At 34.5% G+C, this 18,201-nt stretch overlaps 1 protein-coding gene across 2 annotated transcripts in view; it reads left to right on the forward strand.

Annotated features, from left to right (window-relative positions):
- AEBP2 (AE binding protein 2) overlaps positions 1-18,201 on the forward strand; it is a 66,869-nt gene that overhangs the window by 21,068 nt on the left and 27,600 nt on the right. For both annotated transcript variants that reach the window (XM_019714646.3, XM_019714645.3), the window contains exons 3-4: positions 6,866-6,973; positions 17,980-18,166. In XM_019714646.3, the coding sequence (XP_019570205.2) occupies positions 6,866-6,973; positions 17,980-18,166 (295 nt within the window). The remainder of the gene's footprint in view (positions 1-6,865; positions 6,974-17,979; positions 18,167-18,201) is intronic.

Genomic DNA, 18,201 nt, shown 5'->3' on the forward strand with positions numbered 1-18,201 from the left:
TAGACACTAGATGGAGTATTAAGGAACTGTGTCCATCATATTGTACTTTCACTGCATAACCCACCCCGGGGGTTAGGCAATTTTGGTAACAGTCTTTTTTCTCCCCTCACATATAACAGATTTTAAGTGTGCACTATCTTAACTAAGTTGGTTTCCTGGTCATTATAGAGGTGCTTTTTGTGAGCCAGTGCTCGATGTCAGTTGGTATATATCACTAAGGTGATATGAGCCATGACATGATGCTTTTTAGTCACTTAACTTAGCAACTATATAGGATCACGAGCTACCGTGTTTCCCTGAAAATAAGACTGGGTGTTATTAATTTTTACTCCTAAAGACGCATAAGGGCTTATGTTCAGGGGATGTCATCCTGAAAAAGCATGCTAGGGCTTATTTTCCAGTTAGGTCTTATTTTCAGGGAAACACGGTATGTAGAAGATCTCTGAACTTTTCTTAGTAGTGTGGGAGAATTTCACATTCCTAAGTCTTGCATCCTACACGTTGAGTTGGCACATAGCCTTATGAGAATGTTTTTAACCCTTTGTACGTTTGTAGAAAAATGGAATTACAGACTGAATGTGTCATGTAATCACTGCAACTGCATATACCTTATTGATATTACAGAGCAATGAATGAAGTCTTAGTATTTCTATAATAATTACAAGTTGTTGGACACCCCCATGTCATTTCTTGAACTTATTTATAAAATTACTTTATTACAAATAATATGATTCTCAGGCTAATTTTAAGAGTAATGTTATTTTGACCACAGAATGGAGTCCTCATCTTTGAAGAACATTAATTGCTAACCTAAAAATATAAAATATTAGAGAAATATAGAAAATAATCCTAATTCTACATACTAGTCATTGCTACAGTCTTCAGAATGAAAGTATGAATGAGAATTTGAAAACCTGATACTATTATTTAAGATACGAGATCTTCATCTGGTTTTATGCTTTAAAATAGAATAGTTGTTGGTTGGAACATCTGATTTTTTTTTTTTTTTTTAAATGGCCTCTTTGAAGGGAACTTAGTCATTTTAACTGTTGTTCATTGGCATTAGTTACATTTACATTGTTGTGCAACCATCACCCCTACTCACCTCCAGAACATTTTCGTTATCTGATACTGAAATCTGTACCCATTAATATCTCCCTTTTTGCTCCCTTCCATCAGCCTCTGGTAACTGCTATTCTATTTTTTGTCTGTACAAATTTGACTATTCTAGATACCTCATATAAGTGGAAAACAGCTGATTTTGATGACATAACTTTATTTTTTAGATACTTTTTTCTACTCCAAGTGTTAAACTGTCATAATGGAACAGAAAGAAATGAGGAAAAAGTTGGTAACTCTAGAGGACTTTATGCTTCTAATTATTGAAAGATGACAATTTTACTGGACTAGTAAGTTAGCAAGATCTAAATACTATATTAATTCCTATTCTTTTTCTCATCCCATGCTGATCTTGACCCTGGGAAAAACAAAACCATCATATAACAACTTAGAAACTTCTTTTTCCCGCTTTAAGCTATACTATCTCACGTAGACTTTACATTTGTAAGTTGAAGTTGGTGTAATTTACGTTTTCTTGACCTTTTCACGTGTCAAAGTGGGTGGATACTTAACTGTACATAAAAGTTACACTAACCATTTAAATACCAAATTACGAATATAACCTTTTAAAAAAGAATCGTGAGAGGGCTTTCTCCTGTTTAAAAAATAAAAACAGGCAAAAAATTTAAATTTTTTTGTTAAGTATAATAGAATTGTATTGTTGGACCCATACATTTTATGCCTGACTGGTTTTCAAAAACTAGACAGAGCTGTTGTATCAAATTTCAAACCCCAGTATGTCCTCTTAATGTACATCTACGTTTTGGTAGTTGGGGAACTCTCTCTTATAGGATTTCAGTGGTTCAATAAGATCCATTAATCTTCTGTTCTTTCTGTTTTAACTATTTCTTACTTGGAAAACAATTGCCAGAAAGAAATTTGTTCATGTTTCTTGATACAGGAATTATTTTATACATGTAGTTTTATTAAGTTTACCTTTGTATATGTTTTTTAGTATGTTTGAGTGGAGAGGACTAGAGGGAGATATTTTTTGGGGGGTGGGGGATAATGATGGTATTTTTTTTAAAGATTTTATTGGGGAAGGGGAACAGGACTTTGTTGGGGAACAGTGTGTACTTCCAGGCCTTTTTCTTTTTCCCAAGTCAAGTTGATGTCCTTTCAGTCTTAGTTGTGGAGGGCGCAGCTTAGCTCCAGGTCCAGTTGCTGTTGCTAGTTGCAGGGGGCGCAGCCCACCATCCCTTGCGGGAGTCGAAACTGGCAACCATGTGGTTGAGAGCCCGTGCTCCAACCAACTGAGCCATCCGGTAGGCAGCTCAGCTCAAGGTGCTGTGTTCAATCTTAGTTGCAGGGGGCGGAGCCCACCATCCCTTGCGGGATTCGAGGAATTGAACTGGCAACCTTGTGGTTGAGAGCCCACTGTCCCATGTGGGAATCGAACCGGCAGCCTTCGGAGTTAGGAGCATGGAGCTCTAACTGCCTGAGCCACCGGGCTGGCCCCTATTTTTTTTTTTTTTTTTTTTTTAAACAGGACTTTATTGGGGAACAGTGTGTACTTCCAGGACTTTTTTCCAAGTCAAGTTGTTCTTTCAATCTTAGTTGTGAAGGGTGCCGTTCAGCTTCAAGTTGTTGTCCTTTCAGTCTTAGTTGTGGAGGGTGCAGCTCAGCTCCAGGTCCAGTCGAACCGGCAACTTTGTGGTTGAGAGGACGCGCTCCAACCAACTGAGCCATTGGGAGCTCAGTGGCAGCTCAGCTCAAGGTGCTGTGTTCAATCTTAGTTGCAGGGGGTGAGGAGTTGAACAGGCATCCTTGTGGTTGGGAGTCCACTGGCCCATGTGGGAATCGAACCAGCAGCCCTCGGAATTAGGAGCATGGAGCTCTAACCGCCTGAGCCACCGGGCTGGCCCAATGATGGGATATTATTCAAAGACTTGTATGGGGACAGTTGCCTTTATGTTCTGTAAAATGACACTTGTAGACTTGCAGGGTTAAATCAGTTTGCTGCCTGGAAGTGAAATCAGTCGTAGGTCACTTTGAATTTTGATTGCCAGTCTGGTATCTCTTGAGTATAACATGAAATTGGTCAGCTTAATAAATAAAAAATATTTTATTCTTGTAATTTGTTTTATTAAGCATTTTTGTTCTCTGTTTTATTAAATGTCTTAACAGAGGAAATTGGAAATGTTAATATACTTAATGTGGCTAAAAATAATAGGATACAAAATTATAACTTTATTTTGGACAGATCTTGAAAGAGCAAACTAATTTAAGACAAAGTAATTAGATATAAAAAAGATTTTGCTTCTCTTGTATGTTCACATTTTGTAAAAGAACGAACTGGGTTTTTTCTGAGAAATATTGGAACTTAAAGGAACCATGAAATCATTCATCCAACCTCGTCCTACCTTTAGATGGTGTATTTCTTGGTACACTTGGAATCTAATTTCTTAGTAAAACTAGGCTTTCTCTCCCCTTTGGGCATATAAATTATACTGCTTGCCAGCTCTGTATTTAGAATATATTTGGTTGATTTTAATTTACTTCACTAAAGATCGCTGAATTTTCCTTATGCGTATGTAGGCCCTGTCAGATTGCATTACATTCCTTAGCAGTGAATTTTACAATTACAGAAAATTTTGATGGATTCATTTGCACACTTCGAGTGTGAGATGCTAGTGACCAGATAAGTGTAAATGCATTTATCTTTATCTTCTATTGTCACACAAGCCATTGTAGGTGTAGGCCATGCATACATTCTGATAAATACACTGGTACTTTTATTCAAGGAAATTGATGAACGTGAAGGAGACTGAGACTACCTTTGGTTCCCAGATTTGTACCAGCCTTCTTCATTTTGGGGCATTTTGGAGGAGATCCTTGGTGAAACCGACTTGTTCTGATAGAAACGAGTTCTAAAGGAGTTCTCAACAGAAAGCCCAAACCTCTTCTAACATTGAAATTGCAAGACCTGTACGTCTTATATGTTAGGTTATTGTAAATTTGAAGATTCTTTGGTAGTCCAAAAATGCTCTTTTAATGGTTGTGTGGTATTTTCCTTTGTTCTTTGACAATGGCAGAATAATCTGGTAGCAGTTATTTTGAGAAGAGACCTCCAAATGTCTAATGTAAACACAATTTTTATGTTAACTAGCATTTCAGAGAAAACATACCATCTTACATTTTTATCGTGTTTTGGAATTATCAGAAGTGTTCTTATATTGTCTATTTGATAAGAAAGGAAATATAGATAAGTGATTCCTCCAAGATTACATAGCTTCAAAGTGTGAAAGAGCTGGATAGAATTCAGGTCATTTACTTTTGTTCTATTTCTGTTACATTTAATGCAACCTAATATAACATAAATCTGTCTTATCATGAGAGACTGGACTATGAACCTCTGCCGCAGTATTCTAATTAATGTAGCTAAATCTTAATTCATTTTAAGAGTATAGAGGAACCATGATAGATTTGATTTTCAAATGATTTCTTTCATATTTGAGTTTAATTTCTATGGAGTTTGGTTTTCAGTGTTAATTTTTACAATGAGAAAATTTCTCAAAATAGGGTATAAAAAATGTTTCCACATACTGTGCATCTAAAAAGACTCAGGTTTGAAGAAAGATCCTTTTGTCAGATTTTGGACTATCTGTTTTATCAAAGGGTTTTCCTAATATAACTTAGGAAAGGAAATTTAGCTTTTAAAAAATTTTGGTTTTTGTGGATCCTTGATGAGAATTTTTAGTGCCTGTTTTGTGTATCAAGACTGTCCTGGTACAAGTTTAGTGTTTCCTTCTCCCCTAATTATTTTTCAAATATTTCACCCAAATATGGCTAAACATGGTTAGCTTTGGTCTCTTTACACTTACTTAATTTCCTCTGTAATTCGCTAGATTGAAGGTTATGGTTTTTCTGTGAACCTGAAAGTGTTGCCCTAATAGGGTTACTGGATATTATTCCATCTAGAGTCTAGACCATAACTACTCACAATTAAGGCTCGTTATTATCTGATGGAATTACAGGGTTTGCCATTGCTTCCATGTTTGAGTTTATTTATAGGAAAAAAATTAGGAGTCACAGATTTGTTGTTTCTCTCAAATTTAGTGGTTGGGTAATGTTAGATAGGGGCAATGTTGAGTGTCTGATCTTTTTTTTTTTTTATTTGAGAGTAACTCAACACAGGAGTTATTTAGAGTTACATAACAGAATTCTTCACTGTTATAAAAGTTGTTGTATAAATTATGTTAATTTTGTTTCCAGATACTTGCTTTCAGGCCTTCCTGTTTATGGGCATGGCTTGTGAGAATTTTACACGAAGCTCTGCTTCGTCTTTATTACTTGGATTGAAAATTTAAGACTGAGTCTATTAGTCTTGAGTCAGGAAATTGATAGCACTGATTATCTGCATGTGATTATCAAACTTTATTGAAATTTCACAATGTACAGGTGTAGCTTTACATTTTTTTTCTTTTTTGTGGATTCATTTGAAAAGTAGCTTTTAATAGGAATTTCAGGAATCATTTTATAAATATGTACTAAGGTCAGAAATTTTTTAAGTTTGAAAGGGGAAATGTTATGACTTCTATATCTGCTTAACTAAAAACCTAGCAAATCTGTTATGGAATCAGGATATGCAATAACTTTAAACAGTCACATCAAACAGCAATAGCAGTGTTGCCTGGCTAGGCCTATCTGATGTAAAATGGTTTTGGGTTTGAATAAAAATTGATCTCAGTTATTTTAGACTGTTGATTTTTCTAGCTCTTAAAACAAATTATTTTAAATTGACTTCAATGATTGTTCAGTTTTGTGTGTTTCTTCTGTTCTATATGTAGTACCTTTTTAGTTTTAGGTGTATATGTGTTGTATATTATAGTCTTCAAAGTGTGGCTCTATTTATAATTGTTCTTACCTTAGAAGAGAACAGAGCCTAGAAATGGTACTTTGAAGATGATGATTACAGTAAGTAGATTAATAATTCTTTTACTGATGTTCGGTAACAGTTTCAGTGTTCAGTTTGATGGAAATATAATCAGTTAGAAAATTGATCACACTGGTAGGAAGATGATAAAGATTAGATTGTTAGTTGCTAGATTGTACTTTTCCAAATCCAGTCATAGTTGCCTGAACCCAAGAATGTAGACCTTTTAAGATGATAGAGGAGCTCGTGCGGGTTGCTTTTGCAATTGTATTAATTTGACATTTTGTATTAGATTTTGCTTCCTTACCAAGATAATTGAAAATCATTTTTAGTGACTAGAACAATATAAGAATAAACAATATGTGTGTGAGAACAGGAATTCAAGAGAAAAATTGTAGTTCTATAATTGTATTCCTCATTCTTTGAAAATGAAACTGTCAGTATCCACTGGTTAACATTTGACTGTTTTATTTTCACTGTTTCTTTATACCATTATATTCTCCTGATAATTAAATTAATGCATGCTTGTTCCCTCATACAGTAAATACAAAATGTAAACACTGGTCCATAGTCCTAGTTCCTAAGGATGTATTGTTAATATTTTGTATATTTCCTTCTGAGTGGCTCTTTGAGATTAGTGTATCAGTTCCTTATGGAGGGAATGGACAGCAGCCTTAAGAGGGAAGGGTTAATACTGTGCCTCTCATAATGGAAGTTCAGAAAGTTTAACTATTTTAAGCATTTGATTGACTCATACATTAAATGGCTCTTTTTGTTAATCGAAGACTTTCAACATGTTCATTTGAACTTACAAGGAATAAAATTCTTTGTTGAAATAAGTGATGAAAATTATTATGGCTCTTTTAACAGGTATTTGTTTGCTTATGGAAAGGTTGTAAAGTATATAACACGCCGTCAACCAGTCAGAGTTGGTTACAGAGGCATATGTTGACACACAGTGGAGACAAACCTTTCAAGGTAAGTAAATGTATGTGAGTATTTTTTCTCTTTAACTTCAACTTAAATTGACAAGATTCTTAATGCCATTGTAAAAAATTGTAAAACAATTATTTTGCAATAGTAAAAAATTGTAAAACAACCATTTGTTTTAACATTCCAGTAGATGCATGGAATTTAAAAAATAGAGGGGGAGAGATAATTTAATCCAATTTTTAAAATTTGGAGAACAAAATTCTGTGAGGGAAGGGTCTTAAATAATGGACAGATGAACAACTTTAATGCATGTCTTTAAAATTGGTTGATGTTAATGCCTTGTGCTCTAATTATGTTTTCCCATGAAACAGATTTTCCTATGAAATCTATGGCATAGATTTCAGCCTTTTTATTAGCAAACAATGATTATATGACAAAATGAAATTGTAAAAGATTAAGGGACCTAATTCCTTTCGATCAGTTTTCAGGTCATATTACTGAGCTTAATTGTAAGTTACTATGTCCAATGGATATAGTCAGGGAAATCTGTATAAAGAGCAAGTTTTAATAAAAAGCATCCATTTATCTTTATTAAAAATTTAAAAAATATTTTGGCTTATAATTATGGAAGGCATATACCAAAGATATTAAAAGTTTGTGTTTAAAGAAGTTTAAGAGTTGTTAAACCCATACTATCTTCTGGTAAGTAAATACTGTGTGAGAAACTTCCCCTGGGTTTCATTAGAGAAGGTAATTCTTGTGGAGTTTATTTTTTTAAGTCATGTAAATTTTTTTGAAAAGATAATCTTTAAGAAGTTTTTAAAAAAATATAAAGAAGTGATTTACATTGAGAAATCTTGCTCCCTTTCTTGTTCCCTTATTCCCTCCCAAATAAGGTAACCACTGTTATTAGTTTCTAGTGAATTCTTCCAGTATTTCTTTATGAAACTACAAGCAGATAAATACGTGGTCTCATTCTTATACCTTGTTTTACACAGAATTTAGTAAACTATATACTGTCTGTACTTTATTTTTGTTTTTTTTCCTTTTTTTGTTTTTGTATCTTACTTTTTTAAAATGAGTTTTTTATTTTAGAGCAGTTTTAATTTTATAGAAAATGTGTGTACTGACTCCCCCAAAACTGAACTACATTCAGCCCTTGGTATTTTTGAGGGATTGGTTTCCCAAGTCCCGAGGATACTAAAATCTACGGATACTCAAGTCCCTTATATAAAATGGCATAGAGTGTGCATACAGTGAGCCCGGCCCTCCGCATCCACATCCATGGATTTCCAACTGTGGATCGAAAATGCTGTTTTCAATCTGCGGTTGGTTGAATCCGTGGATGCATAACCCACAGATATGGAGGGCTGACTGAAAAGTATCCACGTATAAGTGGACTTGTGCAGTTCAGATTGGTGCTGTTCAAGGGTTGCTGTACTATATTTGAGACTGGGAAGGAGTAGGAGAAGTTCAGTGGGAGTTGTCTTTAGATAGGAGCAGGTGATGAAGTCATGATGTTTGAGGTAAGTCTCATGTTTTCTAAACATTTTTTAGTTATTGAGTATAACATAATATATAATAAAGTGCCTAAGTACATTTAAGTATTCAACAGTTTAAAGATTTGTTTCATATGTATGTAGGTACCTTGTATAACCACCATTCTGATGAAGAATATTTTCAGTAAAACAGCATTTCCTAATGTGCTTTTCCAGTCTATACTTCACCTGACCTCTACCCCTCTCCCCAGGCCATATTATAATTTCTGTCATCCTGGCTTAGTTGTGTGAACTCTTGTGTCTGGCTTTTTTCACTCAGCAAAATAGCGGTGAGATTTTTCCTTATTGTTGTGTGTACTAGTAATCGTTCTTAAATTGCTGTGTAATATTTCATTTTACAAATAAACCATAGTTAATTCATTTTAATGCCAGTGGGCATTTGGGTTGTTTTCAGTCTTTGGCTATTATTAATCAGTGTGCCCTAGCATGTTCTTCTCCATGTCCTCTGATTGCACTCATGCATTCATTTCTCTTGGCTGTATACCTTTGAGAGGAATTGCTAAGTCATAGAATAGGGAGTTTTCACCTCTTAGAAAATACCAAACTTTTCCAGATTGGTCATATCATTTTACATTCCCATCAGCAGCAAATGAAAGTTTTAGTTGTCAGTCTTTTTAATTTTAGCCATCCTGGTGAATGTGTATCGGTACCTCATTGTGGCTTTAATTTTTACTTCCCTGGTGAGTAATGATGCTGAGCACATTTTCATGTGCTTGTGGCTGTTTGATTTTTCTGTTTTGATGAAGTGCCTATTCAAGCCTTCTCTTATTTTATTTGAATAGTTTGTCTTTTATTATTGTGTAATTTTAAAATATATTTTGGAAACAATTCCTTTGTCAGATATGTGTTGTAAATAACTTTACAGTCTGTTTTTGGCTATCCTTTTTACCTTTCCTAATCGAATCTTTTGAAGAACAGTATTTAACTTTAGTGAAATTTAATTTTTTTGACGATTAGTGCTTTTCTTATTCTTTAAAAAAAAAATCTGTGCCCACTCTTAATGTATGAAGATGAGGACAGTCTTACAGAAAAGCCAAGTTTTGTCTTGTGATAGGGAGATCATTTCAGGGGTGTGTGTGTGTGTGTGTGTGTGTGTGTGTGTGTGTGTGTGTGTGTGTGTTTTAAAATACAATTTACTACCATTTGCCAACTGTAGTATTCAGTAGTTATTAGTGTATCACAGGGTTGTGCAATCATCACCACTACTTAATTATAGAAAAATGCGCTTTTGAGAGAAAGCATAAAAGAACAGAATAAGTAGGTTATTTAGGGAATAGCATGTAGTTTCATATATATAGGTGGTATTTTATGGTGGCAATTTGAAAATATTTTAACTGTTTCTGACTAGTAAGCTTGAGCTATCTAGAAATTAAATTTAAAAGCAATTGGTTGCAAAAAGTTTCTTATATGGACAGTTACATTATTTGTTGTGTAATGAGCAAGGCGGAGTGTAGAAGTCAGAAATAATCATGATTAGCAAAAGGCTTGAATAATGTTGCTTTGTGCCTTGCATATTACATACATGATTTATTGCATTACGTATTTTAATTCTTACAACAACAATTCGTTGAGGTAATTACTGTTGTTGCCCTCATTTTATAGATGAGGAAACTGATATGAAATTAAATATTTTCTAGGGTTAATGGCAGCTAGTGGCATACTGAGGACTTAAGAGGCTGTATGAATCTGGCTTCTGTGTCCTTAACCACTTGTGCCTCCCAATAATTTATAATGCAGAACAGCTACTATGTAAATTTATGTGTTGTATATTGTCTTTGGGTTAATGTTGCTGTCTCTTAACTGTGTTAGTCTGGAGTTTGGTTATTCTAAGGAGTTTGCATTGTAGTTTTCTTTTATATATACAGTATGCTTCAAGCATTTGCCAAAGAGTTCAGTATTATTTGTGTTTTAAAAAAAAGTCAGTGTGGCTGCTTTGTGTGTGGGATAATTCATAAAGTCATCTTAATGGTTTTAAAAAATGTGTACTGTTTTTACTAAAAATATTTAAAGTTATTCTTTAGACTGATGCCTGAATAAAGAGAAGGAATAGAGACTGGGGAAAGGTAGGGCTGTTATAAGTACCCTGTGTGGCCTGTCTGTGACAGACCTTGGAAGTTCACAGCCAACAAAGCTTTTCCTTAATTTGTAGTATTACTACTATCATTATTTTGATGCTCACATAATACAGATTTTATGTATTGAATCTATCAGTTTTTACTTGTGTGGCTTCTGGGGTAACTTGATGTGGGAAATGAAAGCCATGGGTGTATCATTTAGGTTTCAGCCTAGTTTTACAGTCCCTAAATTTATTTGTCTTATGCTTGATGATAAGAAGACAGAGTGTCATGAAAATAATTGATCATGTCAGCTCATTATGAAATTCTAGTTTTGTAAAATCATACTCCTAAAATGCAAATATAGTTTCTTTGCCAAGGGTTTTAATGATATTTATCTCTGATAATTAAAGTGCAAAGATTATCCCTAGATAAGTGTTCACTTTGTCACACACACACACACACAGACACACAAACACCCCTATCTATATCTACCTACCTACCTACCTACCTACCTACCTACCTACCTCTGCTTTATATGTACATTTAGAATTTGTAGGAAGGGGAGTTGATGCTGTCATTTTGGTAAACGTAGTAAAACATTTTAATTATTAAAAGTTTGGAAAACATTACGTGTGTTCATAGTACTAGGATTTGGGGATTCTTTGAACTATTCTCTTTTTTGTAATTATGATTTTGATTCTTGTTAGTTCTCTGCTATTAAGCTTTATAATGGCTAAGTGTTTTCAACCCCACCTCACTTAGAAATATTTTATTTAACTGAAGAAAATAAAATTTAGTTATGTGCAGCATGTATGGTGCTTGTTTTGATTTCCTTTTTCTTTATTGCCAGTGTGGCAGTGGTTTGTCTGGATGAATTTGCATGTATATGTTCAAAATTGTATAGTTGTACTTCTCAGATAAACTCAGTTGTTTTACTTTCTTCCCATGTTTCTCCCCTACTCTGATATTTCTTGTTTTCTTTAAACACAGTTATTTGTTATAGTTATTTAATTGTCTTGGGTTAATTTATCTATTGTAACTTTTCTTCAGCAGCTAGTCCTCTTTAGTTCAACATAATCAACTCCGTTCGTAATATTGACGTATTTGACTAGCTTCTCATTGTGATAGAGTAGTACTTAAAACTCTTAGACTTTATTTCAAGTCTAATATATGAAACAGCCGATCTTTTTAGATGTTTTGGAACCAAGAACCTAGCCTGAAAGATTGATAAAGAGAAAAGAAATTTTATCAAACCAGACTTAAACTATTATATTCTCACTATAAAGTGGCTTATAGTTGTACATACAAACAAATTCTGGTAATTTGTCACAGGACACAATGTGAGTGATACTAATATTACATCATTCATTGTAATGAGTCATGAAATAGTTTCCTTCTTCAGTTCCTTTATGATCTATTTTATAATGGAAGTTGATACTGATAATTTTAAAATCTTTTACCTTTTTTCAGCTTTATTGAGGTGTAACTGAGAAATAAAATTGTAAGATTTAAAGTGTACATTGTGTTTTGATATGCATATACAGTTGTGAAAGAATTCCCTCCATTTACTTAATTAACACATCCATCGCAACACACACACACACTTTAGTGAGAATCTTTTGCCTTTCAGCATTATATGTAATATAAACAGAGCTTTAAACACCCTGTTCTATCTTTCTTTAATTCTTCTTTGTCATTTTGTATTCTGTTATGTGTCTGTGGGTTTGAAGCTCCCATGTTCCGTAGCCTCAACAGCCAATTTTTAGGAGGCTCCCAGTGACCAAAGATAGTACAATTGGAGTATAAATAAGGGTAATAATCTGCAGTGGTCATCATCATACTAAAAAAACAAAAAATGATCCTCCCCCTCAAAAAAAAAAAGAGAAAAAGAAAAACCAATTGGTCGCTGTTAGAGACGGGTAGGGATCTTATTATTTGGAAAGCCGGTACAAATTAAGAGGTTCTTCCTTTACTGTATGAACTGTGCCACTGGGTGCCAAATCCTGGTGCCTGAGTTGCACCAACGACCAATTAAATTAGACTGTCTGGGACATGTTACCAGCCATTGCTTTATTTAAAAAGATCTTTGAGGTGAATTCGATGTGCACCAAAGCTTAAGAAAGTGTTCTACAAGATACTTCTCTTATGGGGGGGGGGGCTTATAAGAGAAATATCCCTTATTATATCATTAGGTGAACTTGGTTAGTTCATCTAATGATACAATAGCTAGCTGATACTAAACATTTCTCTGGTAAATTTGGTTACCAATTCAGTGCTCTTTGAAAGGGGGGAAAAAGCACCAGGGAAGAAAGATCTATGCTGTGTTTACTATGTGCATGTTACATATGGGATTTTTATTAACTTTCACTTTTTTCTCTAGGCCTCCTTGGTAACCACACTTTGCCTATTCTTCATCCCCCTTCACCCCTTCTCCCAAACTCATTGGCAGCTCCTTCTAGTTTGCTTTGCTGGCCTCTGCTCTACCTGACTTCGACATGTTGGAGAGTGCTCTTTTCTCTTAAAAGTTCTCACCCTAGGTGTTCTCATCTAGTCCTCTGATTTTAAATACTACTTATACTCTGATTATTTCAAGATTTTTATCTCTAACCCTAACTTCTTGGATTCCAGAGTAGAATATTCACTTTGGATGTCTAATAGAGCATTTTGAATTTAACATGCACATATCTTGAGGTTTTCCATTCCAAATGTGGTTGTAGTTGAGATTCAGTAAATAGTAAGATATCCATCCAGGTACTCTGGCTTGAAGAGCCCTGAATTATTCTGGATTTCTCTCTCAACTTCCATCAGCCCACTAAATGCATTAGTAAATCCTGTCAATTTGAATATGACTGCTACTTCTCACCATACTCTTTTCTCCCCAGTTAGTCTCCTGTGGTTCTGTCGGGCACTGTACTATTTTAAATCCTTGGTAACGCCTGACTCTCTCCAAATTAAAATTCACATTTCTTAGCATGATGCGTGCATACCTCATATTTACCTGCGTCTCTACTCTCATTCGTTTCTTACCATACCTACCTAGGAAATTGTGTTCCAGCCATACTGTACCACTTGTAGTTCTCAAAAGGATCACACTTTACCCTCATTGTGGTTTTGTGTAGGCTGTGCTTTCTACATGGAATTTTAAAAAGCTTTTTATTTTGGAAAATTTTCAGATTTGTGGAAAAGTTGCAGAGGTAGTACAGAGAGTCCCCCTGTACCTTCACCCAGTTTGTTTCCTCTGATGTTATCATCCCATGTTACTGTGGTTAAAACTAAGAAACCAACATTTCTACTTGGAATTTTTGTTTTCTTTTAGATTACCTGTTAATAAGTACTACCATATCTTCTGTGAAACTGGTGTTTTCTGCTATGTTTCAATAGCCCCTTGTAGATTTTCATGGCACTTCTGAGACTATAAACATGAATAAAACAGTCTTAGTACTAGCAAAGACAGTCTTAGTATTGCTTCACTTAAACAACTGTTTAGGGAAAAAAACCCAGTAATTTCATGTTTCAAATTTTAGATCAGCTACTCGACTACAGTGGTAGCCAACATAAATAGTGTTTCAGTAGACTAGGGAGATAGGACATTTAACACATTCAGTGTTCAGTAACCAGTTTTTTTCCTGATTGTTGAAACAAGGTGCTTATTCATCAGAATAGCCTGTGGTGACTTGAGTTGAGGGGTCATTGTTGTATATGTGGGTGAAAACATGAGTATTTGAACTCTACATCACACTGAGCACCATGAAATGCTCATGTTAAGAGGAATGAAGATATTAAGGCCATTTGAGGCAACAGCTGATTTGTCTCTCACCTGTTCTCTGATATACACTTAATGAGTGGAATATTGACACTTAAAATTATTTTCTCCTTTAGGGTAAAAGAATTTGTGTTTAAGTGAAATGTGTGTGATTGTGATTCTACTATATTTTTAGTAAAAGAGTACCCTTATCCTCTAAATTTTCATTGCATATGTGTGTTTTCTTTTTTCAGATTTATGATTCTTGATTAATGGATAGTCAAAATCAAAGATGAAGCAATTTTGTATTAAAATTCTTATTATTGATTTTATTTTCAGATCATTGAGTCATTGCTGATTAAAATAAACTTAAAATATATCTTCTCAGTTCTAGATGCTACCAGAGCCTATTCTTTTCAGTCTTGAGGGATCCCCAGGAGAAAATCCACCATCCTACTGGGACCCTTACAATTAAGGATAATTCTGGTGGAATCATATCACAGAATCTCTTTGAATTTAAACACGAGGGCTTTGATCTGAACTGTTACGGTCATCTCTGCCTTTTAATTGTAGTGAAGTGGCTGTTCTAAAATTTGAAATGTGGAGTTTTCAACAGATTTGTTTGAATAACCAATATTAAACTGGAACCCAAAGGCAACAACTTATTTATATTATATTCTTTGAAATATCTGAAACATTGGCCACCATAGATGCTTATTTAATGTATGTTTTTAGAGTAGGTGTTAGGAAATACCTACTGATATCTTTTTGGAAACAAAGAAAAATAAGTATTGTACGGCTTATTCTGTGGCAGTACTGTGTAATAGGAATATGTGTGAGCCAAATAGGTCATTATAAAATTTGCAGTGCTACATTAAAATAATTGAAACAGGTGAAAATAATTTAATTTCTTTGATATAACTGATTATATTATTTCAACATTTTCTCAATGTATACAATTGATGAAATGTTTTGCTTTTTTGGTACTAAATCTTCTAAATTCGGTATGTATTTTATAGCCACATTTCAAGTGCTCAGTAGCTGTATGTGTCTAAGGTTGAAATGTTTAGACAGTGCAAAACTAACCCATTAGGGTAGTTCCACTTAAAACACTCAGTTCAGATGCTACACACTTGATCTATATTTAGATTGCACAAAATTTGCAGTTGCAGAAATAGATTCGTACACCCAAGTTGTTTTGAACATACTTAACAGTTTTTCAGTAGTTAAATTGGGTATCGGGTTTCAGATTAAAAATTTAAACGGTTATTAAGAAAATACAAATAAAAACCACAATGAGCTAACACTAGGATAGTTTTTTTTTTTTTTTTTTGTATTTTTTTTTAATTGGGGAAGGGGAACAGGACTTTATTGGGGAACAGTGTGTACTTCCAGGCCTTTTTTTCCAAGTCAAGTTGTTGTCCTTTCAATCTTAGTTGTGGAGGGCGCAGCTCAGCTCCAGGTCCAGCTGTCGTTTTCTAGTTGCAGGGGGCACAGCCCACCATTCCTTGTGGGAGTCGAACCGGCAACCTTGTGGTTGAGAGCCCACTGGCCCATGTGGGAATCGAACTGGCAGCCTTCGGAGTTAGGCGCATGGAGCTCTAACCGCCTGAGCCACCGGACCGGCCCAACACTAGGATAGTTTTAATAAAATAAATGAAAAATAAGTGTTGGCAAGGATGTAAGAGCTGATGGTTATACAACATTGTGAATACACTGAGTGTCACTGAATTGTACATTTTAGTTTTAATGTGGTATATATGAATTTAACCACAGTAAATCATAAAAATTAAATAAAATTAAAAATTTGGTTTCTTAGTTATAGTAGCCTTGCTTAAAGTAGTATGTAGCAATATGTATAGTAAGTTTTTAAATTCTAAGAATTCAATAACCATTCAATGTTAACTTCTTGTGGTCAGAGTCTATAGCTGAACATTCTAGATGCAGGCTATCTGAGGTCCACACTTGATTGGGTCATAATAAGTAAATGAAATACTAATTTTAAAGTGCTGGATATGGCTAATTGCTTCTTTTCAGGGTTCCCATAGCACTCTATGCCTTACCCTGGACTTTAGTCGTTGGAAGTTATCACTTTGCATGTATGTCTTGCTGATTGCATATAAACACTTTTAGGGTGAGAACTCTATCTTAGTCATTCTTATACTACTAAAATTTTCCATGTTACTAAATATAGAGAATAGATGAGTATTTGAACAAAAATTTTGAATAATTCTTTTGCCTTTTAACTTAGTATGCACCCTAGAACAGGCAGATTTTTATTTGCAATGCTGACTGCCATTAGAGTCCATAAAATTGTCTCTTGTATATCAAAATAAAAGGAATTATTATCGATGGCACTATAGAAGGAGCTTACAGTGAAGTGTTTCAGCCAGCATTGGTTTTATCACAATTGAAGCAGTTCAGTTCTGCTGATATATTTAGAAATACACATATGATATTTAGAAATATACACATGATATAGAAGATGCTTCTGGATGGAGATATATATTCCTGTCTTCACAGTGCATGGAAAGGATGAGTTGGGATAAGTATCTAGATATGCAGTGCAAGTGTGAGGATCTCAGAGGAGGATGAACTCCTTTTCACTTGGGTAGGTTTTTAGAGGCACTGTGAATACAGTTGGAATCTACTAATAGAGGGTTGTATTTTGTTTTTAGAAGTTTAAAATGATAGAGGTGCCTGGATTGAAAGAAAGAGCCTGTAGATTTTTTTTGTGGTATTATGTGGTTAATGTAATATAAGTTGAAGCATCTAGGAATAATGTGGTGGAAGTAGCTGGCGTTTTAAACATGACAAAATTTGATGGTTAGAGTTTGGTTGTCAAGTTAGTAACTAAGTAAACTAGATAAAGTCACTAATAGAAAAGGCACCAGCAATCAAGCTATGGATTTTGCTATTTGAGCATTCTAGAAGTGGTGTTTGTTTTGATTAACTCATTTGTTATAAGACCTGCAAATATTTCCTAAGATTTAGCTAGAAATCACACACTTGTACAATTTGTGTATTATAATTTTTGTGATATCCAAACATTCTGCTTTGATTGTTCAAATAGCAGATCCACTAGGTTGACTTGGGTAGTTCCCCTTTTGCTTTCTCAATCTTGTATGTACAGGCTAAAGAGTCAGTATTTAATGGAATTTATAGAGGATTGCATAAGACCAGCTCTGAGCCTAAGTCTTCTCTGAGAGACTAGATTAATTTTTAAATCAATATTATTGTATTTCTTTCCTATCTGTTAGAACAGTAGGGAGGCTACTGAAGGCTTTGATATAGCATATGTTATAAGATAAAAATATTTAAAAAACCCAGGAATCCAAGTAAATGCCAGGGTATCTAATTCTTTGATGTAAACAAAACTTATTGCACCTCTTTAAAAAGTGACTAATTCAAAACCAGATTTCCGGGAAGATAAACCCACTATTTTTATCTTGCAGATTGTGGGAAGAGCAGTAAACTGGGGAGTCATGAAACTTGAGTTTTATTTTCCATTTCTGCCACTCACTGCTTAATGTGTATTATTTTGGGCAACTTATAAAATGAAATGGTTCCTAGTGTCTGGAATCAGTTCTATAGTGTTAATGATTTACTTCTGAAAATACGAAATATTCACTCGTTCATATTATGCTTGTTCCCTACGCAGCATCCCTGACATCCTTTTTTATTTTCATTTAGTGTGTTGTTGGTGGCTGCAATGCCAGCTTTGCTTCTCAGGGAGGGCTAGCTCGCCATGTACCCACACACTTCAGTCAGCAGAACTCCTCAAAAGTTTCTAGCCAGCCAAAGGCCAAAGAAGAATCTCCTTCTAAAGCTGGAATAAACAAAAGGAGGAAATTAAAGAACAAAAGACGACGCTCATTACGTAAGTGTTTCACTGAAAATCTGTATTAGAATGCA

The sequence above is a fragment of the Rhinolophus sinicus genome, chromosome 1 (genome assembly GCF_057876585.1).
Source record: "Rhinolophus sinicus isolate RSI-liver-muscle chromosome 1, RSI-T2T, whole genome shotgun sequence".
Classification (NCBI taxonomy): Eukaryota; Metazoa; Chordata; class Mammalia; order Chiroptera; family Rhinolophidae; genus Rhinolophus; species Rhinolophus sinicus.